General features: G+C 36.6%; 1 protein-coding gene across 1 annotated transcript in view; it reads left to right on the top strand.

The window, feature by feature from the left end:
* Positions 1–26,076, top strand: part of dgkaa (diacylglycerol kinase, alpha a) — a 38,173-nt gene that overhangs the window by 2,460 nt on the left and 9,637 nt on the right. The window contains exons 2-18 of the mRNA XM_081609226.1: positions 12,131–12,234; positions 12,545–12,621; positions 14,953–15,079; positions 15,259–15,333; positions 15,408–15,457; positions 16,641–16,715; positions 19,171–19,287; positions 21,617–21,734; positions 21,876–21,964; positions 22,039–22,158; positions 23,252–23,350; positions 23,520–23,606; positions 24,668–24,741; positions 25,047–25,121; positions 25,504–25,589; positions 25,681–25,770; positions 25,860–26,020. Coding sequence (XP_081465352.1) covers positions 12,159–12,234; positions 12,545–12,621; positions 14,953–15,079; positions 15,259–15,333; positions 15,408–15,457; positions 16,641–16,715; positions 19,171–19,287; positions 21,617–21,734; positions 21,876–21,964; positions 22,039–22,158; positions 23,252–23,350; positions 23,520–23,606; positions 24,668–24,741; positions 25,047–25,121; positions 25,504–25,589; positions 25,681–25,770; positions 25,860–26,020 — 1,596 coding nt within the window. The 5' untranslated portion in view covers positions 12,131–12,158. The remainder of the gene's footprint in view (positions 1–12,130; positions 12,235–12,544; positions 12,622–14,952; positions 15,080–15,258; positions 15,334–15,407; positions 15,458–16,640; positions 16,716–19,170; positions 19,288–21,616; positions 21,735–21,875; positions 21,965–22,038; positions 22,159–23,251; positions 23,351–23,519; positions 23,607–24,667; positions 24,742–25,046; positions 25,122–25,503; positions 25,590–25,680; positions 25,771–25,859; positions 26,021–26,076) is intronic.

Genomic DNA, 26,076 nt, shown 5'->3' with positions numbered 1-26,076 from the left:
TTCAAACCGCTGGTGAGAAATCCTACATAATTATCAATATCAGGGTTGAAGTTTATAGAAAATTTGAAAATATGTAATTATTATGACATTATTAATAATACCTAAAGATGAGGCAAAAAGCAGGTAAATATTCATTTTTTGACTTGTAACTTTATTTGCTGAAGTAGTTAGCGTGTTAAATGGTAAAAGCAAGCAGAGGTTGATTAAAATAAACACCTGGTCTCAGTTTCTATGCGTCACATACTCACCGTTCTGTGTTGCCATTGTTCTTCCAACCATTTCACCAAAGAGACTCTTTAAGCTCTTCGCTATCACTGTTACTGGTGCATAAAAAATTTTAATAAATAAACAATGCTTTATCAGTCTGGATTCCTGCAAGTCTTATAATCCACATGGGGAAACCCTGAAATTACCTTAAATTGGACGAATAAAGAGAATTTATGGGGTTGGGAACCAAACTGACTCCAGCCCAGGGCCTCATATTTTCCTGACTTCGGCCCTGTTCTCACAGCACCATGAGTGAAAAGGTTTTGTTTTACTATCATTTAATATGCTGTTCCTTAATGTCACTTTTTTAAACTGTTTTTTGTGAAAGTCTTAAGGTTTTTACTGACGTGTTAGAGGAAAGCACGTGATTCCATTTCTGATTAATTAAAAAGACATTTAATGTTTCCACCACAAAAGAAAAAAAAAGCATCCGTGGTTGTATGACAGCATGTTACCTCTCAAGTCTGGTCAGGTTTTACTGTTTTTTTCTCACTGACTGAGAGCGGCTTGCCGTTCTACAAGGCTGCCTCCACAAAAAAAAAGCTATTATATAAGTCACATTCAAGTCTGAACTCAGAGTGATGGGCAGTCCTCACTCTGAATCTGGGGGAGTGAGCGAAGCCTCGCCTACATTTTCCAAGAATCTGTGATTCATACTGCCGTGAATGTCGCTTCTCTCTTTTCTTTTTTTCTCTGTTTTGGTCTGATTTAGAGTCTATTTATGTGGTGTTCCACTTTAAGTGGTGTTTCTCCTGGGTTGAGCTTGTAGTTTGCATAACATTGAATTCCTCAGATAACACCAAGCAGAAATAGACAAGGGGAAGCCTGGTTTTAATAGATTATGCTTAGCCCTCACTACGCAGAGTTGAAATACTTTTCTGTGAGTATTTAAGTTATTACAAAACTGACATTTATATATGCAGCTCTGGTAAAAACCCACTGCACTGAACCCCATTGAAAACCTGGTTTTTCCTCCAGGTATTGGTTTCCAAGTTAAAACATTAGTATTGTTGCTTCTAAAAGAATTTCAACTTGTTTTCTTTGCATTATTTGAGGTTAGAAAGCACCTCATTTTTTTCGTTATTTTGACCATTTCTTATTTTCTGTTAATAAATACAAAATTTTTCCTTGGAATTTCACAAACATGTTGTCAGTAGTTCATAGAATAAAAGAACAATGTTCATTTTACTCAAACATAAACCTATAAAAAGTAAAATCAGAGAAATTGATCATTTTAAGTGATCATTTATATATGTAAACTGGTGTGAGATTCTCATAGCACGAATAAAAACACCATAATTTCAACAAAATGCATAATATTATGCATCTTCTTTTAATTGGAAGATATTGCGATAGATGATAATATTGTTGTTTTGAGTCCATTTTCAGGTGATATGACATAAATGGTCTAATAGCTTGTTGATAATCAAAGATCAACAAGCTTTAAATTATGAGCATTTAACACAGGAACTGGAAAACATGTTAAATATCCAAAGTAAATACATAAAAAACAACAAAAACAAGAAATAAAATGAATTATGAAGGCCTTCTGAGACCAAAGCGCCAGGCTGAGGAGTTTGATCGTCCGGTTTTTGGTAGAAAGAGAGAAAAACGATAAATCAAGCAAATGGACATTATTGAGCTTGTTGATTAATTGATTTATTGCAACAAGCCTAATTGAATTGTTAATAGCAACAAACTGATTAATCTCCCTGACAGCTTTGGAAAAAATTAAGAGACCACGTAAAATGATCAGTTTCTCTGATTTTACTTTTAGGTTTGAGTAAAATGAACATTGGTCTTTTATTCTATGAACAACATGTCTCTGAAATCCCAAGCAGAAATGTAGATTCAGAGCTTTCAGACCTCAAGCAATGCAAAGAAAACAAGTTGATATTTATTTAGAAACAACAACACTAACGTTTTACCTCAGGCAGAGTTCAGAGATCAATAATAACCAGGAGGTTTTCAGTGGGATTCAGAGCAGCGGGCTCTTCTTTTTTCCAGAGCTGCGTGTCTTTCTGCTCTGCAAAGTGACCCTCTGAGCTAACGGACCTTTTATAGTAAAGGAGTTTTCCCACGTTGGTGCAGGCAGTTAGCATCTGCGTGTTGAATGCAGTTCAGCGTCTATTTCTGAAGGCCTGCCTGTGTCGGGGCAGGTTGCGTAGTTGCAGGGGGAAGACTCAAAGCTAACCCCTGGCTGCCTCCCCTCCGCCCCACGGATCCTCCTACCTGTTAGTCACCCATGGCTGTGCTTTGACGGGGAGCAGCTGATGGAGGGAAACTCTTTCCATAGCAACCGTGCGTGTTGGTCCTTCCCCTCTATCAGTCTGATGCAATCTGCGCTCACTTCACTGGAGAGACCGGTGTAGTTTCAGGACAAAAACAAAAGCCCAACGCTGTTTGTATTTGACTGCGATTTTTTTTTTCTCCCTTTTTCTTTTTTCGTTCAGAAAACCCAAAACAGTGTTTTCCAACCACAGGATGATGACAAAGTTGGTGGCTTTCACTCTGCAAGATTTGCAAAACAGCAGATTTCCTTCACACAAGTCGTGGGTGTTGTGAGAGCTTGCGCAAACATTCAACCCCTGTTGGAAAAAAGGTCGTCCCCAAGAGAAGGGAGCCGTTTCTTTTGTCTCTGTAATAAGCATTGTGCCTCAGGGTTTCCCAGCTCAGGGTTCAGGTTTTGTCACCGTAACGTCTGCTATTTAAGGAAACCCTGGTGAGAACATGTGACCTGCTGTTGTGTTTTTGCACCGTTTACGTGGAGCAACAATTTGTTTAAACACAAATCACTTCTCAAGCTGCGTGACAGTGAATGGGTTCACTCTCTGCCAGCTTCTAGATCCCTAACATCTACGCAAGAGAAACTTTTCCATATAAATGTTTCTATAAAGGAACATAAACAGTTCCCTCATAAAGCACCTGACATGTGACTGTCAGTCCAGCGGCGTGACGTTCCCAAGAGCAAACAGTCCGTATTTAGTCTTTCTCAAGCTGCTGAAATACTTCGCTCACCTCCGTTTACGCATTCAGTTGTTTTCAGACTGGCAGCTCTGAATATATTACGCTATTCATTTCTCCTCATACATGGATCGGTTCTTCCTGTTCTGGCTGGCCCTGATCCCCCCCCAGCATGCAAATCATTATCTAATCAGGAAGAGAGGAATCGGATTACTCAGATAGGATCGAGATCATGTTGAAGTCGACAAAAATGATGATGGTGCTCGGTTGGTAAGGAGACAAAATGCAGCTGAAACAAGATATTTGTAGATGCTATAAAAAGATGCAACCTTTTTTCTCTTCCCAACTTGAAACCGCTCCCTGTTTCAGACGGGATTATTTATATTTCCTAAATGACATGTCTTTAAAAATCATTCAGAAGTTCACATTCCCCCTTATTGGGGGACTTTAGTAATCGATTAAGAGTATGCAGAATCAAAAAAGGCCATTTGTTGAAATAACAACACACTCAGAGCATTAATTAAACCAAAACTATATAAGAATATACACATTTTTATTGATTTTGCATTTAGGATTGAAGAAAAACTTTTCTAATTCAGAAGTATCATAGCTTTAGATTCACCTGTTTCAGGTTATTCTGCAAAAACATGAAATATTATCAAGCATTTTTGTTTAGTTTCCAGTGAAAACATCTTATTACATTTTAAATAAGACAAAAATACCTCACTGGTAAGTTTTAAGCAAAATATGACAGCTTGTTTTAAGTGAATAATTCTTGAATATTGATTTTAAAAAAGCAGATTGTTTCACGTATAACATGTAAAAAATGTCTTATCAGTAAAATGATCTGCTAGTGGAATTAATACTTTTTAAAAAACACGTATTAAGGAATAATTTACTTAAAACAAACTTTTATGTTGGTGAAAAGTTTCCTGCATTTTGTTTTCTCTTATTTTAAATGCACTGAGGTATTTGAACCAGAAACTAGAGAAAATTACTTGGAAAGATTTTGTGTTTTTTCAGTGTAGGTTAAAAATCTCTTCTGTTATTCAATTAATGCAAAAATCATGTAAAATGATCAAGTGTTTACAAAAAGAATTATATGTTGTTGCATTTTACCCAATAATGTTTATTTTTGTGTTTAAAATAGTAACTTGATTATTAATAATAAAATACAGAGTGGGCTCGTTTTTAATCCAGTTAATCGATTAATGGTTTGAATAATGAAAAGGATAATTAACTATTAAATAATTGTTAGTTACACGCCTGTAGATGTTTATTTAGGCAGCAGTATCAACACACAGGTGTGACATCATGGAAAATGAAAACAGGCAGCAGATCATGAAGAGACTCTAAAAGTCTGTTTCATCCTGGAGGAACAATTTCCAGATGCCTGCAGGTGTTTTGTTCATCTGTTTAAACAAATATGTTCCGGCATAAACACCAGGGGTGGATGTGTTTTGATGCATTGTTTGTTTATCAGCCCTGCAATAACAGCAAATAAGTTTCTGAAAGTGCAGGCAGGAGCTGAAGTACTTGTGCTGAAACATCGAACAAACAAAATCAGAGCTGGGAAATTAAATCAGGGATAAAAAAAATCTTTAGTTTTTCAGGAATTTTCCTTGACTGGATTTAATTAAAAGTGTAAAAATGTATCCAAAATAACCATTGTTGCATCTAGAGGAGGAAAGAGAAAGCTCCAGAACATCATGGAAATGATGAAGCAACTAAGGCTGAAATGACTAATCGTGATGAACCAAATAATCGTCAACTATTATGAGTAATCGATTAATCATTAACTGTAATAAATAGACTAAAAAAAGGCTGTTTGCTAAATGAGCAGTAATTAAGACAAAAAGTATATAAATCTTGCATTTAAGATGGAAAACCGTATGTTTTTGTAAATATGTTTCTCCCAGAACTCAGATTTAGTTTCACCTGATTCAACTTCTGTAAAAAAACAAAACTCCTGCAAGGTGTCCTTTCTATTTATTTATTAATTGATCAATTGAAATAAATATTCAACACCAGACTGACGTCCCAGGTTGATGTTAGAAGTATTTATCTTTCTGCAATCATTCTAGACAATAAAATCTGTATTTTCTTACTTAAAAAATTAATTTAATTAATTATTTCCATTTTTTATGTATTTCTAGTATTGTCTAAAATAAGCTAAAGTGGATAAATTAATAATGTAATTTATTTTTACCCAATTAATCAATAGAATAATCAATTACTAAAATGGTTGGAGCCTAAAAATATCAGCCAGATAGAAATTTTCGCAGACTATTGTGAAATTTAACCCCAAAACACTTGACCATCGTTCAGTTTACATGAGAATATTCTTGCTTTTAGCAGATAGAAATACTTTTGCTAAGCAGAACCGAGCTAAAACAGGAAAAGTTTTGTCTTATTTATTGTTAGAAACGTACAAAAATAGAACGTTTTGTGTCTTTTTTTATACCGATTATGTAAATATCTGGTTCCAGCTGCAGATAAAAGCGTTGCTCTTGACGAAAGCAGGAAAGGAAGATCATTCAGACGTTTCTAAAATAAGAAGCTCCTATTTTTAGTTAATTTATGAGTCAGTTTTTCACGACGGAGTCTGTAAGTGGTCAGAGTCTGTGATCTGATTTTCATGATTCCTTCACGTGTCGCCGTCGCTGTCAACACCTGACCCGGCCCACCGCATGAGCAGAGATGCTAGGCAACGCCGCTGACCTTTTGGGGGAATTAAGAGAGGACAGTGTGAACCTTTCAGAGTCCGAAGAGAGCAAGATGGATCCGGATCACATGGATGGAGTGCATGGTATCCCACATTATTTCAGTGCATTTCTTTGTCCTGTGAGAAGTCTGATTGTCGCCACTGATTCGTGCACCAGCTGCTGCTGAATGTGTGACAAAACCTGGGGACAAAAGTGTGAACGAAAGCTTCAGAGTGAGCCTCTTTTCATCAGCCTGGACTGAAAAACGTTGTGCACTTTGCTTTCAGTTTGCATCTCTGATGTAGGCTGGGTTGATATGTGGAAAGATTAAACAATTAATACAAAAGGTTGTTTTCATTTTGGGAGGGACTGTGTTAGGAAAAAGGGTTTGCCGTGTTTAATTTATTAACAGTCTTGTTGTTTTCTGTGAATTTAGTGGAACTGATCACCTTTAGATAAACTAGCTGAGTAAACTTAACATAGCTTTAAATGTTTTTAGATCAGCTGTAGAGTTTATCACTGCGTTGGTCTTTAAATTTGTCTCCCATGCTTTTAATCTTTGTCAGTATTTAGTTATCAATACCCGGGACGTACGGCTGGGCGATAAATCAATTTTACCAATCAATTAAATTTTTCAGTGCAAAAACACAAAATCTGACCAAGTATTTTTGGGCTAGTAGTTTCTAATTTAAATATCTCAGTATACTTTAACAAGTTACAACTAATGTCAATAGCAAATTGAAATTGATTTTAAAAAAAGCAATAGTTCCAATGGCAGATTATTCCACTTATAACATGGGAAAAAAATCTTTTTATAAGTTAAATAATCTGCCATTATTTACTTTTCGATTATGAACTATTTACTTAAAACAAGCTCATCTTGCTTAAAAGTTAATTGAAAGTAAGTTTTATTGTTTGTTTTATTTCAAACCAGACAAAAAATGGAGAGATTTTGTGAAGTTTGTGAAATTTTTTGAAGTTTTTCTCCATTTTTTTTGTATTTTAATTTTTGGAAAATCAGGATTTGTTTTCAATAATCCACTCCTTGGGTTTCCAAAGTTCAGAGTGACGTCAGCGCGCCCAGGGCCGCCATCTTGTTTGGCGAGTATTTTACAGCATCCATTTATTTGGATGTTGAAAGCAAGTCAGCTCTACAACAAAGCATGAGTGCCAGGCCAAGATTCATTTTTTCACTTATGAGAATAAAGTCGTAATAAAATGTAAATTACGTCATATATAAGAATAAAGTAGTAACTTTATGAGAATATAAAAAATAAATAAAAAAGTTGAAATGAGGAATTTTGTTCGTCTTATGAGTTTGTGAAAGCTCCGGCTTCAGACGAGTTTAACAAGGGCGGGAGGGGGAATGAATCGTAGCAATAATAATATTACTCAAGTAAAAGAAAAAGATGCAGTTCAGTAAAACTACTCTCATAAGCACCTTTTTTCCAAAAGAGTTACTCAGGTGAATGTAACAAGTACTACCCGCTTTTGAACATAGAGAAAACAAGTAGCCTAGTAGCCTACAGGCTACTTGTTAACAAGCTTAACGTGCTGTATTGGTATTAGCTAGTCATCTTTTAGCTAACATTACCTGCATCCAACAGCTTTACTCAACTCAGTCGGTTAGTTTGGGGGAAAACTGGGCAAAGTCCTTTACGTTTTGCTGGTTTGCTGCCATGAATCTAAGGTCTCTGTCATGTGCCAGCGCGAGCGTCTTAGCGCTCATGTTGCGTTTATGGGCGACTCGGAAAAACAGGTTACGACGTGTTAACAACGGACTAAACGGTTTTAACAGGTGAAAAAAGTGACAGAAGGCACAGATATGGGACGTGCGGAAGCTCCTAGTGCATCAAATCGATCTAGGCATAACAGAGAGTTGGCCACTTTAAGGTAAAAAACAACAAACTGTTTCAAGTCCACGGGATGGCACGACTAACTCTGTGGGCGGGCAATGGCCGCCAACGCCCGCTCATGCCTGGGAGAAGTTAACTGATAAGAAAACAATTCATTTTTTACTATATCAGCTTAAATTTTTTATTAGTGGTTAGTTTCGGACCGCATTTGCGTCCTGCCCCATCATCTGCATTGCGTGACGTCGGTACTACGTCATTTTTAAGATAACGCTCAACCATAATTCAGCTTTACAGCAACAACATCCACCTTTGTAGTTGGAAATGACCCACGAGAAAACGAAAGGTGCACAGCGCAGGAAGGAAACGAGCAGCAGTCTGTTTGACGGTGTGTTTCATTTCACTTCAACTCAATGTTGTGTTTGTTTCACTTAAAATTTTCAATTTCCTCCTAAAGCACGTTTTAGACTATTACCTCATTCATTTCCTACGAGCTGAGGAAGGCATCAGTCGATTAGAGAAGCATGCTACCTCTAATGACAGACCTGATGGAAAGATCACATTCTTTCAGTAACATAATTGTGTTTTAACCCCATTATGTATCCCATCAGTTCTGTAATCTGTTTTTATGTTTATTCTATGACAACAGTATGAAACAGGATGTTGTTACCTGTCCATTAATTCGTTTCCTCTCCCCTTAATCATTAATGAGTTGAATGTTTTATTGCCTTTGTGAAGTTTCCTTCCATTAGGCCCCTAATGCTGGTGAAAACAACCTGAGGTCAAGTCATGCTGCACTCTTTTGCTCCTTCGCTGTGTCATATTCAAATGTTCACTCTCAGCTCTGTGTGACATTTAAGTTTCCTCCTTTTCAAACACAAGGGGAGGCCCCTATACTACCCAGGCTTGGTTTTGTAGCCTCCGACTAATATGTCATTGTTTATCTCCTAATTCTTGCAGACCACACCACTGCTTGACACTTGGTAAGTGTGTGGTGTTTGATGTTTTCTGAAAGCTGATTTAGGCCAGGGAGTGCATGAAACACATTTTGGGTGCAGACAATCCCCAGAGAGAAAGTATCCTGGGTATCGTTCGGCTGCTGAAATCATTTCTGCCTGACCCAGTTTCAGATGGCTAGCTGCGTGTTTTGATGGTGTGGGGTCTAACAGAGACACTTTACAGGCGTCGGTATGCAAATTATGCTGGGTTTTCTTCTGCGAGGCTCCAAAATATGTGGAAAAATAGAGACAGCACGCTGCAAAAACACAAAATCTTACCATGTATTTTTAGCTTCATTTTGTGTGAAAATACAGAAATAAGAAAATTAACTTAAAAGTGACTTTTCAATAAAAAATATGAGCTTGTTTTAAGTAAATAACTCTTTAGTATTGATCATAAAGGGCTAGCTCAAGCCTTTTTTTTTGATATTGCAGGTAAAATAATCTGCCAGTGGAACTACTGGATATTTTCATCAATATCAAGGAATCGTTGATTTAAAACAAGCATCCAAACTATTCAGAGTCTTTTTTATGAGGCGCCATCATGTGAGGAAAAATAAAAATAGCAGCTTTCATCCATCCATCTATCCATTTTCTTGCACCCTTGTCCCTTGGTGGGGTCGGGAGGGGTGCTGGTGCCTCTCTCCAGCTGACGTTCCGGGCGAGAGGGGGGGTCACCCTGCACAGGTCGCCAGTACACTCCAAAAAAAAATCTTACCAAGTATTTAGTCTGCTTTCTACTGCAAATATCTTATTACATTTGAAATAAGACAAAACTAACTTAAAAGTCATTTTTCATCAAGAAATATGAGCTTGTTTTAAGTCAATGATTCATTAATATTGATTAAAGTTCAAGTTCAACTGGTAGATTATTTAACTTATAACATGGAATAAATATTTTGTTAGTGGTGAAATAATCTGCCAGTGGAACTATAACTTTTTATCAATATTAATGAATTATTGACTTAAAATAAGACAATAATTACTAAGATATAGTAAGCTCCTATATCTTACTAAAAATTTACTTTTATTAATGAATTATTGACTTTGTAAAACTTCTACAGCTGTAGAATCACATTGGCATCTTTGAACACAACTTTTGAAGTCTGGCCTCTGATTGGATTTACGTTTGGACTTTGACTGGGACATTCTACCACACCTACAAGCTTAAATCTAACCAGCTTCTCGTGATGTTGTGATTAGAGATTAAATTCCTCCCTGTCACTCTTGATGAAAACATAAACTAGAAGCCACACATCAGAAGCTTAAAGACAAACATATCAAAGATAATTGTGTTGTTACATGAAGCGAAAGTCTCGCTGAATGATGAAGCGTTGTTGATATTGTGTGTTTACTGATCGTTACTTATTTGATCCGTTTATGTGGAAGTTTGTGCTTTTCAAACTCTATTTTGATTTAGCAAAAACAGAGTTATTGGAATTATAAACACAGATCCAACATGTTATTCAGCTTAAAATTATTAACATTTCTTGACTTGGTGGAATGTTATATTCGGTAGTTGATAACAGCAACACGTTTGCAAAAAAAGATTTATTAAAAGAGATAGCATTTTCAATTTGAGAGTATAAAAAACAAAAATCAAAGCAGGAACTAAACAAATGGAACAATAAAGAAACCAGAGATATAACCAAAAACATAATATTCTGATAAGATACGATGAAGAATATTGACTCAATGGAGAGCTGTATTTTTATTTTTTTTATATGCACTGATGTATCTATGCTCATAGATACAGAGTATCTATGAGTTTGATTGATGTTTGATTTTGATTGAGTTTGATTGATGCTTAGTTTCTAGATTTGTAGCAAATTGACTTTTATACAAGATTGTCTTTCTTCCAACTTCTCCTATTCGTTGGAAACGTTTCATATCAACATGTGGCATTCTCATTTTAAACTGTAAATAACTGAAATAAATAATAAATGAATTAGTTCAGGGGGTCGGTCGTGTCTGTAGGTTTTGAAAGTCTGCTAGGTTTTCATAATGTATTTAATATTTCTCTGGAAAATTTTTGAAAGTTTAGGATTGTTGTTTTTTAACTTTATTCTTCACTTTTCTCTCTGATCTTTCTGTCTTGATGTTATTTGTTCCCTAATATTCTAACAAACATCAGAGGCCTTCACACAACAGCTGGGAATATTACTCTTTACTTATAGGAAGACTTTTTAAAGTAGTTGGTTTAATTATATTTTATTTAGGGGTGTCAGAGTAAAGGAGGCTGAATATCAATGTAGGACTGCAGCTGAAAATTCTTTTAGATATCAATTATTCTGAAAGTTAATTGATTAATTGTGTAAAAAACAGATTATTTTATAAAATAAAATGTTACTTAAGAATTAATTCAATTTTATCAAAGAAAATAAACATTTTGTTGCCTAAAATTCAATTCCTTTGGTGAATGTTTGATAATTTGCAGCAAAGGATGCAGCTACAAAAATATTCTAAAGTCAACATTTGGAAAGTTCAGGCTTGACTTCACACCGATACAGTGCAGCAATAATCTGTTAACTATGTTTTGGATTAACAGATTAATAGCAAAAGGAGGATCTTAATAGGAGATAAATTTTTCTTTTTTTACAGAATTTCAAATGGGTGAAGCTAAAAATGCCACTTGAGGCCTGCTGGTAGAACATGTTAAATGCTTTTGTATCTTTAATGCAAAATGTTTGTATTTGTATTTTTCAATAATTGCATTCTTGAGTTAACGAGTAATCAGTTGCTAGATTGATTGAGCGTCATTTCAATAATCAATTCATCTGATTAATCGTTTCAGCTCTAACCATTTTGTCCAGATTTTTATTGGTAAAGTATTTTTGGCTTACTTACTGCTGTTCTTTTAATAATTTCACTTTTGAGTCCGTTTTACTGTAGTTAACTATTAATCATGTAGATTAGTTGATGATAAATTCAATAATCGATTCATCATGATTAAATTGACTAATCGTTTCAGCTATTTTCCAAAATTTTATTTGTAAAATCTTTTCAGAACCATTTATTCTCCTCTGTTTTATTTCTATTGATCAGAAAAGCTGCACTAAACGTGAAAATGTTTTTTGTTTTTACAAGTTACCGTATCAACAATGCAATAATTACGCATCACAAAACATATTTCTATGTGTGAAAACTTCTGTTAATCCCTGCAAAGTTTGGATGCAAGTTCTGCGTCGGGCTCTGGATGTTTCTGCATTGCGAGATGAGGAAGATGCTATCTCTTGCTTGCAGCCATGCTTTTATGTTTTACAAAGAAGCAGTCTGCCGTTCACCCACCTTCTCTTTTCTCTCCGTCTACATCTCACTGTTTCTCTCGCCTATGTGTACACAGGCAGGCAGTTAGTGCAGAAGCAGGCATCATGTCCACCCCCACAAACCCAGAGGTGAAGGAACTGAACCCTGTCGACTTTATCCAGCTTCAGCAGTATATTGAATGTGAGTACAGACAGACAGGCAAGCAGGCGGCTTCTGCAGCGCTCAACATCCCCTCCCCGCACACACTTCCACCCACACACACTCATTTACCCTCGCTCATGGTTTCTCATATCTAGAGGCAGCAGTAGTTTACCACTTCTTTTTTTTTTAAATGCAGCTAAAATATTAACTTGCATTCTACTTTGAACGCTTCTTGATGTATTATTTAAATAAACGGCCGCAGAGGGACGGAGCTTTCACGAGTAATTACAGAAGTGCACATGTGCAGCTAGCTGCAGCCCTGGTGTGACCTCTGTGTTCCTGCTTGCAGACTGCAGCTTGAAGGTGAAAGACGTGCTGAGGGAATTCGATAAAGACGGCCGGCTGGCCCAGCACCGACATGGAGAGGTGAGGAGGCAGCGAGGGGACGGCGCGTCCCGCCGCGCTCACACTGGACTCACTCATGGTGATGTTAGCTGCAAGAGGAACAAAATGATCGCAGCTGTTTGGTGTGAAACGGCGCTATGATTCATGTATCTTGTCAGTTATTAATAATCCCGAGCTGCTTAATTAGGATTCCAACCTATCGATCATGTTGTTAAGCTGCTGCAGCCGAGCGGCGCTGCAAAATGTAAATTGCCTCCTTAGATTTGCCCACGCAGCAAGGCCCCGTTAAACACTGAGCATGGTTTTCCTCATGCTGCGCAAGAACAAGCGACAAAAAAAATCTATAAATAGTGTACATTAATGTTTTTCTCTGCCAATTAATCTGCAAAAGGAGTCACTGCTGAGGATTTACATTCAGCTTTATAGGGAAATTAATTAAAATGTGGGTTTTACAATATAGTAATCAGTAAATAAGTGTTAAAGCTGCAGTATGTAACTTTTATTAAAATACACATTTTTAAATATTTGTTAACAGTAACACAAAAAGTGAGTTTGCACGATATGCGATGATTAGGGGCGCCGCTGTAGAGGGGCGCCAATTATTTCTGGTCATTTTCTTTATTAAACTGCTGTTGTTTGTGTGTGTGTGTGTGTGTGTGTGTGTGTGTGTGTGTGTGTGTGTGTGTGTGTGTGTGTGTGTGTGTGTGTGTGTGTGTGTGTGTGTGTGTGTGTGTGTGTGTGTGTAAATATATAGTAGTAATAACAACAGTACTTTATTTGTACTTTACCTTTTAAACAAATAAAAATAGCTTCACCTTGTTTGTTAAATCTGTCATCATGACAGTTTATGAGACAGATAATATGTGGAAAAAAATCTCCACTTCCTTCTCCCAGTGCTCCCAGTGCTAACAAGAAACAACCAATCAAAGCCAGAAGGCGGGTCTTAACACTGTCTGTCAATCATGCTCATCCACCTGATTGGCTCTCTACTAGGCTAGCCTTTTCCCAGTAACAGAGCTTGTTGTTAATGCTAAGGCTAGTTAGCATGGTCACCCCTGATGGGGGATAAATGATTTTCCTGGAAAGATAAGTTGTTTCTTTGCCATTAGCACATTTAGTAGCGCGTGCATGAGGTTGACTGACAGCACTAAGACCCTCCTCCTGGCTTTGACTGGTAGCTTTGCATTTCTTCAGACAGCAATAGCAGCTATCTGTTTCACACTATTTCAACATAGTGACAATCTTAACAAATATGTAAAAAACACTTTTTAAATAAAAGTTACTCACTCCATCTTTAAGGACAACAGAATAATGAAAAGATTTATTAGATGTGGAGGGAGTGCTCCTTTCTTCTTTCTCCTCTTTCCTTTGCTTTTTGTGCCTTGATGGAGCTTTAAGTATTACTGGGGCATCCCTGCAGGGCACCAGCTGGGAAAAGGGAAAAAATATTAACGTGAAATGGATTTGTGGTTCACCATCATCAGGGGAATTCGGCTCGTTTGCCCTGCAGCATCAACTCATGTGATTCCAGCCCATCTGTCAGGTCAAGCAGATGGACTCAAATCTGGACTCAGCAGCTACTTTCAGGGTTTTTTTTTTACTTTTAGGTCATCGTAGCCTAAAGACATTGCAGCCTCTTCAGTTCTTATGAGACATTTTTATTTGCAGAAGTATTCACATCCCTCGACCATTTCCAGATTTTATGTTCAGTTTATTTTTATGGGACATGCTAAGAAAAAGCAGTGCATTATGGGAAGCAAGAATGGAACATTTTAGCCCTGAACAGCCACACACTGAAATGTGGTGGTGGTAGTATGATGCTGTGGGAATACTTTAAACACTTGTCACAATGATTCGAAGTCTAGAGTTGAAAACTTTAATCATGGTGGAGAAGATCCCCAAAAGAAGGTTTTACAAAATATTAATGGGGGGAGTGAACATATATGCACACCACACTTTTCAGATTTTTGTTTAAAAAAATTGTTTTTTTCCTTTTTATTTGTTCTATTCAACAATTATGCGCTGCTGCTAGTTGCATCCCAACAAAAATACTTGTGGAAAATGTGGAAAAGCTGAAGGATGTGAATATTTTTGAGTACATTGTAGCGCCTGAGGCTTCTGAAAGCCTCTTAACGTAAACCACAAACCGCATTTCTGGGTTCTTATTCCGATACATTAGCAAAACATTGCAGTAATTTGTGACAATATTCTTCCTTTATTTTCACAAGAATCGAGTTTGAAAAAAAGGGGAAGTTATCGACCCAAACACATGAAGACAGCTGAGCGTTTTTACTTTGCACGTCTGTGAACCAGTAAAACTCACAGTAAAACTGTCTCGTTCCCTTCGCCCAGTGCATCAACGAGGAAGGCTTTCGTCAGTTTCTGAAGACCTACTTAGAGGTGGACTTCCCTCCGGATCTCTGCCAGCGGCTTTTCCGCTCCTTCCAAAACTCTGAACCCACCCAGGAAGACGACACCAGTGAGATTATTTTTACACTGTGCATTCAAGCAGCTCATTGCTTGCACTTTACAGCAGGCGCTTATCAATTTACATTATGGCCTATTTGGCACAGAGTCATTCATCACTGGACTGTTTGTGCAGATATGGTAACCAGAGCATTTACAGCCCCTCTCTCCTTCCTTCCATCTCCCCTGTAGAGGAGGTGTTCCTCAAGGATGTGTCATGTTACTTCTCCCTGCTGGAAGACGGCCAACCCAGGGACAAACTGGAGTGTAAGTTACTAGTTTCTGCTCTAATCAGAACCGGCCGGCTGGTACTTCCACTTTCATTTCCTTTCTCTCCTCAGTTGCTTTCCGGCTTTATGACAGAGATGGCAACGGAGTCCTTGACAGCTCTGTAAGTTGCTTCCTAAATTATTTACAGTCATAAAAACATTAGGATTATTTTAGTATTCGATTATTCTGACGATTAATCAATTATTCTGACGATTAATCAATTATTCTGACGATTAATCAATTAATCGGTTTTAAAATGGGCTCATTCTGCTGATTTTTCATTTAAACATTTATTCCTTTTTTTGCACAATATTATTATACAATAATAGATGGACGTAAAGAAACAGTTCAGTTCCTTTTTTAAAATAAGAAAACAAACATTTTATTGGCTAAAATGCAAAAACACAAAATCTTAGTATTTTTAGTCTAATATCTAGTGCAAATATCTCAGTACACCTGAATTAAGACAAAACTAACTTAGAAGTAACTTTTTTAGCAAGACATATGTGGTTGCTTTAAGCAAATAAATCCTTAATATTGATGAAATACTAATTGTATTTTCAGATTATTTAACTTTTAACAAGACATTTTTCACATTAATTTAGTTAATTTATCTGCCAATGGAACTAGTTCCATTTCATCAATATTAAACATTTATTTACTTAAAACAAGCCTCTATATCTTGCTGAAAAGTTACTTTTAAGTTAGTTTAACTTATTTCTAAGATACTTGCATTAGAAACTAGAAACTAGACCAAAATGACTTGGTAAGATTTTGTGTTTTTGCAGTTTGATTATTTGTAGCAAAGGATCTGCAGTTGAAAAAATACTCCTAAAATCAGAAGAATAAAACAAATAAAACTAAATATCAGCCATTTCTCTTGGTTTAACGTCAGCACAGATAATTTGTTGATTATTTTTGGTTCATAAATTAATAATTGGATAACAAAACAAGACAACTAAAGGAGTTCTGAGTAGAACACATTTACAGACAAATGCAAAATGTTTATATATATATATATATATATATATATATATATATATATATATATATATATATATATATATATATATATATATATATATATTACAGTTTTGACTTAATAACTTCTCTAATTGTGTTCTTTTAGTAAAGTAGAATTTTCTTTGAGTTTCTGATTAAAGATTAATTGATTACTACTTTAGTTGTTGATCATTTCAATAACTGATTAATCACGATTAATCCGATTAATCATTTCAGCTCTAGGAAATAAAATGTAATCCTGGCAGCTCTGAAAGACCTTTTTCTCTCTCTCTTTTCTACAGGAAGTAGATCGAATTATTGCTCAGATGATGCACGCAGCAGAATATCTCGATTGGGACGTGTCCGAACTCGAACCGGTAAGTCCCAGAATCCCCTGGTTTAACATGCAAACGTCCCAGTCACGCACGTTCAGCATTAAACTAAACATTCAGAAAGGTTGACACGTTACTTTATCTATAAAAAATATAAAATGCCCTACATAAAAACTCATTTTAGGAGACAAATGTGGAAAATTATCCTCCCCCAGAAAGGAGTTTTATTAAAGTAGCTAAACTTTCCAAACCAATCGGACCTCATGTGAAAAACTTACCTGCTGTCAAGCCCAGGATTATTTATTCTCCTGGCAGATTTAGATTTAAAATGTATTTTATTCAACCAGGATGTTTGTTTTTGATAGAAATTTAAACTCAAAATTAACACAACGAGGCAAAAGCAGCGTCAATTTTGAAGAATAATTGTATCTCTTATTTTTATTTTCTTAGAAATATCATGTAGTTATTGGCAATCGAACTCGTCCTCCTGTTTCAGATCAGTTTTTCTCGTTTCCACTCATTTTTTGAGGATTCACATTTGAGATTCTTTAATTCCCCTTATTGATTGTCTATAACAGGGATCTCCAAACTTCTTGTCAAAAGGACCAAAACTGTGGAAAAAATTTCCCTAAAATCAAATGAATAAAGTGACTGATTTTTATTTACTTCTTTTGCACCTTTGCTGTACTAAAACAAAAGCATTTCGTTTTTAGTTTGTTTTGAACAAATTTATTCTCAGCAATAAGAACAGGATTCGGGTCACTTTCTTTCAAAACACTTGCTATTTTTACTTACATTTAATAAAAAATATAAGCTGATTTGAGTGCATCAAAGTCAGTAGAAGTCTCTGAATAAACGTGCTTCTGTATTTTGTTAAAGTTTGGTTATAAAAAGGCAAATACTTTGTTTTGTGCTTAACATTTTCCATTGTAAGAAAATTACAATGGACAATAATTTTATTGTGATTACAAATAAAAACTTTCCATCTGCATCAAACATCAAATTTGTAGAATTTTTGAACTGTAGTTGGGGGCCACAAAAAAATCAGCCTGAGGACCACAAATGGCCCCCGGACCGCACTTTGGACACCACTTGTCTATGAGATTGGAGTCATTATTTTAACTGGGTCGCTCCATAGGTTCTTGTAGACGTTACCAAAATTTAAAGACTAATCTACTAGGGTGTGAGTAACTTTGGGTGTTTTTGTGATGACTGAGTTTTTCTGTCGCTGTGGAGACGTTTTGTCGAGTTGTTTTAATTTGGCCATATTGGAAACTGTTTGACCTCTTTGAGGTTACAGCATCTCGGTCACATTTAGCTCCGAACTTTGACTAGGTCAAACCAAAACCTTCACCTTGAGCCATTTATATGCAGACTTTGTTTTGTGCGGCTCATTAGAAACGTTTCCAAAGTGACGGGTATAAATGAATCCTTACATCTTTTTGCCTGCTTCGTGTTGTCAGTCAGGTTCTAATTGAATCTGGCAGTAATTAGGCTGCCTGACTGGTGAAATTACACTGAAAAAAAACAACAAAATCTTACCAAGTAAGAGTAAAAGTAAAATGTCTGCTAATGTCTCACTTGAAAAAAGACAAATTTAACTTAAAAGTAACTTTTCAGCAGCTTACAGTTTTACGTATTAACCCTTAATATTGATGAAAAAATGCTTGCGACACTGGAAGATTATTTAAGTCATTAGTCTTGTTATATGTGAAATAATCTGTCAGTAGATCTAGAATTTTTTCATCATTACTAAGAAATGATTGACTTAAAACAAACTCTTATATCTTCCTGACAAGTTACTTCTAAGTACGTTTTGTCTTATTTTAAATGTACTAAGATATTTGCACTAAAATGTAAATTACTTGGTAAGAGTTTGTATTGTTGCAGTGTAGACTAAAGAAATTTAGTTAATCACATTTAATTCATGATTTTATGAGATATTGGGTTTGTTTGTGTGTCTTTTTTTCACTTAATGCACTGTAAAAACACCAAATCTTACTAAGTAATTTTGGTTGAGTTTTAGCACAAATATCTTAGTACACTTGAAATAAGTAACTAGTAAGACGTAGGAGTTTGTTTTAAGTCAATAATTCTTTAATATTGATGAAAAAGTATTAGATAATTAAATTTTTTCTATTTTGTAAGTGAAATAATCTGCCAATGGAACTAGAATCAATACCAAGGAATGAAAAGTTATTTATAACTAGACCAAAATATTTGGTAAGATTTCATATTTTTGCACCGTTTACACCAAAGGAATTTAATTCATCACATTTAATTCATAATTTAACGAGAGATCAGGTTTGTTTGGGTATTTGTTGTCACTTAACAAATAAAATCATCACCTTAAAACTGTAATTTGTATTTATTTTTGGTTAAAATATTAAAATGTGTCTGATGAATCCTGTAAGTGTGAGGAAACACACAGATAGAGCCTGTAAGCGTTGTAATAATGCGTTTCTCACAGCAGAGTAACGACCGCCTGTCGTCTCCTCAGGTGCTGAAGGACATGATGACGGCGATTGATGCCGACAGCAGCGGCACGGTGTCTCTGGACGAGTGGGTAGAAGGAGGCATGAACAACGTTCCCCTCCTCGTCTTGCTGGGTCTGAAGGTGGTTTTAATTGCTGCTTGTGTTTGTGTGGTTTTGAGCTCAGACACGTTTGGTTCTGACAGCAGGTGTTTCTCTGAAGCCGCGGCCTTGCAGTGCGGCTCGTTTGTCCTTCCTCCTCCTCCTCCTCCTCCTCCTTCTTGTCTCTCTCTAAGGGCCTTTATGCCGACTCAGAGTTACAGGGTGTGGTAATGTCATCCCCCTCTGCACCATCGTAACGCCGTGGTGTTTTTCCACTTACTCTGCTCCATTATTACAAACTTTTACAGCTGCATTTAACTATAGGAAACATTAACAAAGTGAGGCAGATGAGAACGTTTGAATGCTTCTCTTAGCCCGGCAATGGATCCGATTTCTGCGTGTTTGCTCGCTGCATCGTTGTAAAACCACAAGCTCGACTCTGCCCATCGGTTCGGTCTCCAAGACGATGTGAGGGACTTCCCGTCTGGCTATTTCTAGCCGTGGACATTTGAAGCCTGGGGAGCGTAAATTCAGCCCCCTCACAGTCGCTGTGAGCTGCCCAGAGTCGGGCCTCCTGCTGTGGATGATTGACAGATGCATTATGTCATTTAAAAAAGAAAAAAAAAGGCTCTTCAGCAGATAATCTGCACAAAAGCAAAGAACCATAATCCACATATGTTAAACAGATTCACTGATTATGTTCTGCTTAGTTTCTGTTTCGAATCTATCCATTTTTATGTTTGTTTGTTTATTCTCTTGTCCAGTTAATTACCGTATTTTCCGCACTATAAGGCACACCTTCAATGAACAGCCTATTTTAAAACTTTTTTCATATATAAGGCGCATAGAATAGACGCTTCAGTTTGGGTTGGGTTCAATTTGTTCTATACTCTATTATTACACATCCACATTTGTAAAGAAGTGGTCCCCGAGTACTTTATATAGTAGTCTGCCCCAATCATTGTTTCACTCACGGTGTTGGTGTTGCGATATTGTGCCCAACTGCTTTCTGGGTAACACAGACCAACCGACACGCTGCCGCCGCAGTCCCTGTCTCTCTTCCCCCGCCCCTCCGCCCCTTCGCCCCCATGGCTTTAAATGTATTATCAAGCTTTATTAACAAACCAGCGTTCTGACAACTATCCCAGCATGCACCTCGCACTTCTTCTTCTATGGGGGAAAATGAAGTCGGCGGCTGCTTACTGTAGTTACTAGACCTGTTGTGGCTCAATATTGGTCCATATATAAGGTGCACCGGATTATAAGGTCACTGTCGGCTTTTGAGGAAATTGAAGGTTTTTAGGTGCACCTTATAGTGCGGAAAATACGGTATTTTGTAACTCAATACCCTTCTTTTTATATTTGTTGCATATTCAATAATTGGTGAATAAGGTAGGAAGTAAAAAGCACTGGATGCTTTTTTGGAAATATTGGATCCAGTTGTATCATTTTGTAAACAAAAAGATTCCAGTTAGTATTTAATCTGACTGATGTGCCATATTTTATTGGGGGAATAGTTTTAATAAAAGCAAAATAAGTTAGTAATGTGAAAAAACCCCAAAATGTATGAAAGACTATTCATTTATTTTATTTATGCAGCAACAAATTTCAGCAAAATGACTTTTTACGGCATGAAAAACGGATCAAATTCACATCCAGTTATAATGTAAAGATTCAGATTAGCGTTGGGTGATGAATCGATTTTATTGATGAATCACATTTTTGGTTTTTAAAATTAAAATCTGGATTAATTTTCACCAATGAGCTCATTGGGTTTCCGTAGTCATTTTGCTTTTATAAGAGTGTTTATTATTACTTTATATATTTTTTAAAATTCAGGTCAACTCTACAACAGAATATTAGGACCAGGTTTTTTATTTATTAAATTAGAAAAATGAAGTCATAATATGACAAGAGTAAAGTCATAATATTTATTTATCACATCAGCATCAGATTGTTATATTATTAAACCAGCAGGATATTAAAATAATCACTATTTCAAAGAAAGATTTACACGAACTGAGCTGCTCACATTAGATGCTGATAACTACTGAAGCTTTTTTTAAAAATTAAAACCACTTTTTTTCTCGTAAATGTTTTTTCTGTTAAAATTTCATCTTCTTTCTGCCAATATTATGATTCTGTTCTCATAATTATAAATTCTCACTGAAGATCTCATGGATGATTAAAAAAAACAAACATAAAGAATAAAAATCCGATGTTGTATGAAAAAAATCTGAGATTTTATTTTTATCGCTCAGCCCTCATCCATATTAAACTGAAAGAATTGTTTTGATCCTGAATTAGGATCATAATTATCTTTAATTTTTTTTGTTTTCATAACCTCTGATGTTCTTCCATCTCTGATCAGATGACCCAAAAGGACGGGCAGCACCTTTGGAGGATGAAGAACTTCAACAAGCCCGTTTACTGCAACGTGTGTCAGAGCATGCTGCTGGGTTTGAGGAAACAGGGGCTCTGCTGCACCTGTGAGTACCGCACCTCTCCACAGGGGGGCGACAATCCAGTGGCACTTATCAGAAGTCATCGTGTCAGATTTGAGAATATTACCATTCTTTTAAATATGACGCCTGCTGACTGAAAGTCGGATTTTGTGTCACCTTTTCCAGGCTGCAAATACACAGTTCACGGGCGTTGCGCTAACAAGAACCCAGCTCCGTGCGCCAGGACGTACGTGAAGTCAAAGAAAGAGACAGGGGTACGCCGGGTTCTCCACGTAAATCCACAGCAAAACAAAGTCCAAACTGGATCTCTCTGCTTCCCACTTTACAGGTTCCAGTGCACGACTGGGTGAGTGGGAACTGTGACTCTAGAAAATGTGACCGGTGCCAAAAGAAGATCAAGAGCCTCCAAGCTTTAACAGGGAAACACTGCGTCTGGTGCCACACAATGGTAAGGATAAGGACTCATATTTCTATGTTGCGGCTCAATTTTTACAAATCTAAATTATTCCACTTCCTCTTGCAAAATTCACAGTTATCAGTTAACAAATAAAACTGATGTTACATGGAGGAGGGCTTCCTGGTACAACAACGCTGTAGCGTTTCAAGAATAACACTGATTAAGGGTGACCTATTATGTTTCCTTGAGCAGGTTAGGATAACAAAACATGTTCATTACATTTTTTGCACAAGGTTTTTCTGATGATCTTGGTAAATGAACTGTTTTAGGGCCTCCTGTCACTTTAAATCCTAATAATCTGCTACTAGCCAGCTCAACGTTTACACTCGCACATGAGTGAATTATACAACTTTACATCATTGAAAAGCAATAATAGAGCCTCCTGCACAAACAACATGAATGCAGCAAAAGTCAACAACAAAATGTTTGTCTTTTCCAGCAGCCATTGTAGAGTGCATACAGCGGTAAAACCAGCTGACCAAACATCCTGGAGCTCAGCCTGGGTTGCTAGGCAACGGGCTGAGCTGTGGTTGCTAGGTGAGGGGCAGCCCCTGCTGATTTGTGACCTTACATTCGGGACGTTTTTGAAACGGCTCATTTTCCAGGCAACGAAAAACATTAATTTGTTACCAAAAAGCATCTGGGTGTTTTTTTAAAAGCCGTTCTTAGAAGCAGCAGAGACCCAAATGGAAGTACAAAAACATGCATAATGCTAATTTTGCATAACGGGTCCCTGTTTAAAAATTAATTTTTACCGTGTGAAACTAAATCACAGAGGTAATTTCCCCTGGAAATGACTAATCGGATAAAAAGAGAAACTCTTTTAACATATGTACAGATTGCCTGACTCACTCCTACAAAAGAAGAAAGATTAAAACCCACCAGTTTGGAAAAGACATATGCAGTAAAACCAGTTTATTTTGTTTATATTTGCAGTAAAGCATATCTGAAGAGTGAGATTTTAGATTTCTGTGTTTTCACAACGTCCAGCAAATGCAGAGAGAAATAACTGAAAAGCTCAAGCTGCATTTTGTCAGTCACGACCACAGCGAGGTTTGGCGTAATGCCTGTTTGTTTTTCCCAGCGTCACGATGATTGTGCAGCCCTGGAGCCAACAGAGTGTACCTGTGGGACGCTCAGAGACCACATCCTGCCTCCATGGGCCATATATCCTGTTATAAAGGTACACAGCTCTCCTCAGGCGCATTTTCAGCACATGTACAGTGCAAAACGCACCTACCACTCCAACGAAGAACATTACGCCAGTAGATACAGCCTGTGTTGCTTTTTAATGTTGATAACTGAAGTGTTATAAAAGTTTCTGAGTTTATTTACACATTTTCTCCCTGAAGGAGAGACCAAACAATGTGAAAAATGGCTGCTCAGCGTCGACGGATGACGGCGACTTCAACATTACTCCCGACGGACAAGTGCTCCAGGTGATTTCTCTGAAATGATGAAAATCCTTTCTGCTGCATGGATTCACTGTGGGGATATTTAGAGGTTCAGCTGCATTTTCACTGAGATTAAATCATCTACAGGTGTAAACAATTAGCAGAGTTGGGTATATATTTACTTAAGTAACGTTTTTTAAAAATGTAGTATTTTTACTCTTAGTTGATGATTGTATTTTGAAGTATCTCTACTCTTACTAGAGTAAAATTTCTGGATTTTCTACCTACTGAATGAAAAACAAACATGTTTTAACCAAAAATTCACCAGACAGTCACACACCTGCAGTTTTGATTAACGTTTAATACATTTTTTTATTGAAAGAAACTGATTTGGGAAAAAATTATTTTGCCTAATTTTGTTATTTTTATGAATTATTCTCATGTTGTTCCTTAAACTTCCAAAATTTCCACTTAACTTTATATTTTGCTCCGACAAATTATGTATTTTTTTAAATATTAAATGATTAATAATTTGATCAGTTACTCAGTACTTTTTTTTAACCAAATCCATTTTTACTTTTGAGTAATGGCTACATTTTACTTTTACTTGAGTAAAAATATGTTAAAGTATTTCTACCTGAGTAATATTTTGGGGTACTCTGTTCACCTCTACCAGTTGGTTGCAGTGGATTTTATTTTGCAGTGTCAGATTAAGGTGCCAGATTACCAGTGCAATCCATTGATTTCTGATTTTGTTGCTTCCTGTTGATAAATCGTGTTAATTAACTTTAAAATACATAGAAGTCACAAGGTGACAAAATTTGAAACCCTAATAAATGCAACATTTATCAATATATTTGACTGTATTGATTATTTTGATGATCGCACTCATCAAAATGTAACTCGCTTCTCAATTGTTGCCTAATTTTTTTTTTAATGACTTTTAATTTAAGTTTTTTTTCTGATGAGATACACTTTGAACTCCCTTGTCGCTGGAATGTACTGCACAAATACACTTGATTGATTGATAAGTTTGAGGACTTCTAGCACTGTTGCTAGGCAACTAATTGTCAGTGTAGTAACTTTATCAAATGTTTATCACACAGATCAGCCCCGTGCCAAACACTCATCCTCTCCTGGTGTTCGTAAATCCTAAAAGCGGTGGCAAGCAGGGCGAGAGGTGAGCACCACAATGCAAATATCACAATAAACTTGAAATTAGACAAAACTAACTTTCAAGTAAGTTTTCAGCAAGATATATGAGCTTGTTTTAAGTCAATAATTGCTCAATATTAATGAACGAGTTCTAGTTTCACTGGCAGATTATTTCACTTATAACAGGGAAATGTGCAAGTACACCAATTTTACTTGCAAAATTAGAAATAAATAAAAGTATCTATTTCAAAACTAGGTGGTGAGAGTTTGTGTTTTATGAAGTGGATTTCCGAATGAGCACGTTGTTGAACTTGTTTCCATGTATTTCAGAGTCCTGAGTAAATTTCAGTATTTACTGAATCCGCGGCAGGTTTACAACCTTTCCAGTGGCGGCCCTGGAGCCGGGTGAGTTACTCCAGCAGTGTCTGCTGTCAGGCCCTCATGTCGTCGTTCACAGAGTTCAGTAGAAACTGGCAACTTTTACTTTAGCCACCTTTTGGAAAAAATGTTTTAGCATGCTGGACTTTTTACCTGAGTAATTTTATAATGAAGTGTTGCTACTCTTATTTTCATTTTGGTCATTTCCACATAACTTCATGTTAATTTTTAAATATTAAATGACTGATGTTTTAATTAGTTATCAGTATTTCTTTTTGCCAAATACTTTTTTTACTCTTACTTCTCCACTTTTTACTTTTACTTGACTAAATACGTTGAAGTATTCCTCCTCCTACTTTAGTACAATTCTTCGCTTCTCTGATAATTCACATCATCATCTGGATTTCAGATTGAGTTTCTTCAGAAACCTGCAGGATTACAGAATCCTGGTCTGTGGTGGAGACGGCACAGTCGGCTGGATTCTAGATGCGATAGGTGAGTCAAGCTTTGCAAAAAGAAGCTCGCATAAAGACTGTCTTCATGCACTTCCTTTATTCTGCTTTTTCTGTTAAATTGTTGCAACCAGACAAAGCCAATCTGCTGGTGCGGCCTCCCGTTGCAGTGCTTCCTCTGGGCACAGGAAATGACCTTGCGCGATGTCTGCGTTGGGGTGGAGGTGAGAACAAGTTTGTACTTCACAAAAAGATGCAACGTTTGTTCTTGTTATGCAGCGATTGGAGTCTGCCTCTTTCTCTGCTTTGGCAGGGTATGATGGCGAGGATCTGGGTCGTATTCTGAGAGACATTGAGAACAGTTCCCAGGTTCTGATGGACCGCTGGAGTGTGCAGGTGATACCGGATGAGGTTCAGGAGAAGGGGGATCCAGTGCCATATGAAATCATCAACAATTACTTCTCAATTGGAGTTGTGAGTAAATTGTCTACATTTTTTAGGTGCTCCAGGCACAAACTGGAAAGATGGGA

This window comes from Poecilia reticulata, chromosome 7 (genome assembly GCF_904066995.2).
Source record: "Poecilia reticulata chromosome 7, P_reticulata-male-v2, whole genome shotgun sequence".
In the NCBI taxonomy this organism is placed as follows: domain Eukaryota; kingdom Metazoa; phylum Chordata; class Actinopteri; order Cyprinodontiformes; family Poeciliidae; genus Poecilia; species Poecilia reticulata.
The sequence above is the reverse complement of the archived record's forward strand: the minus strand, read 5'-3'. Positions and strand labels throughout refer to the sequence as shown.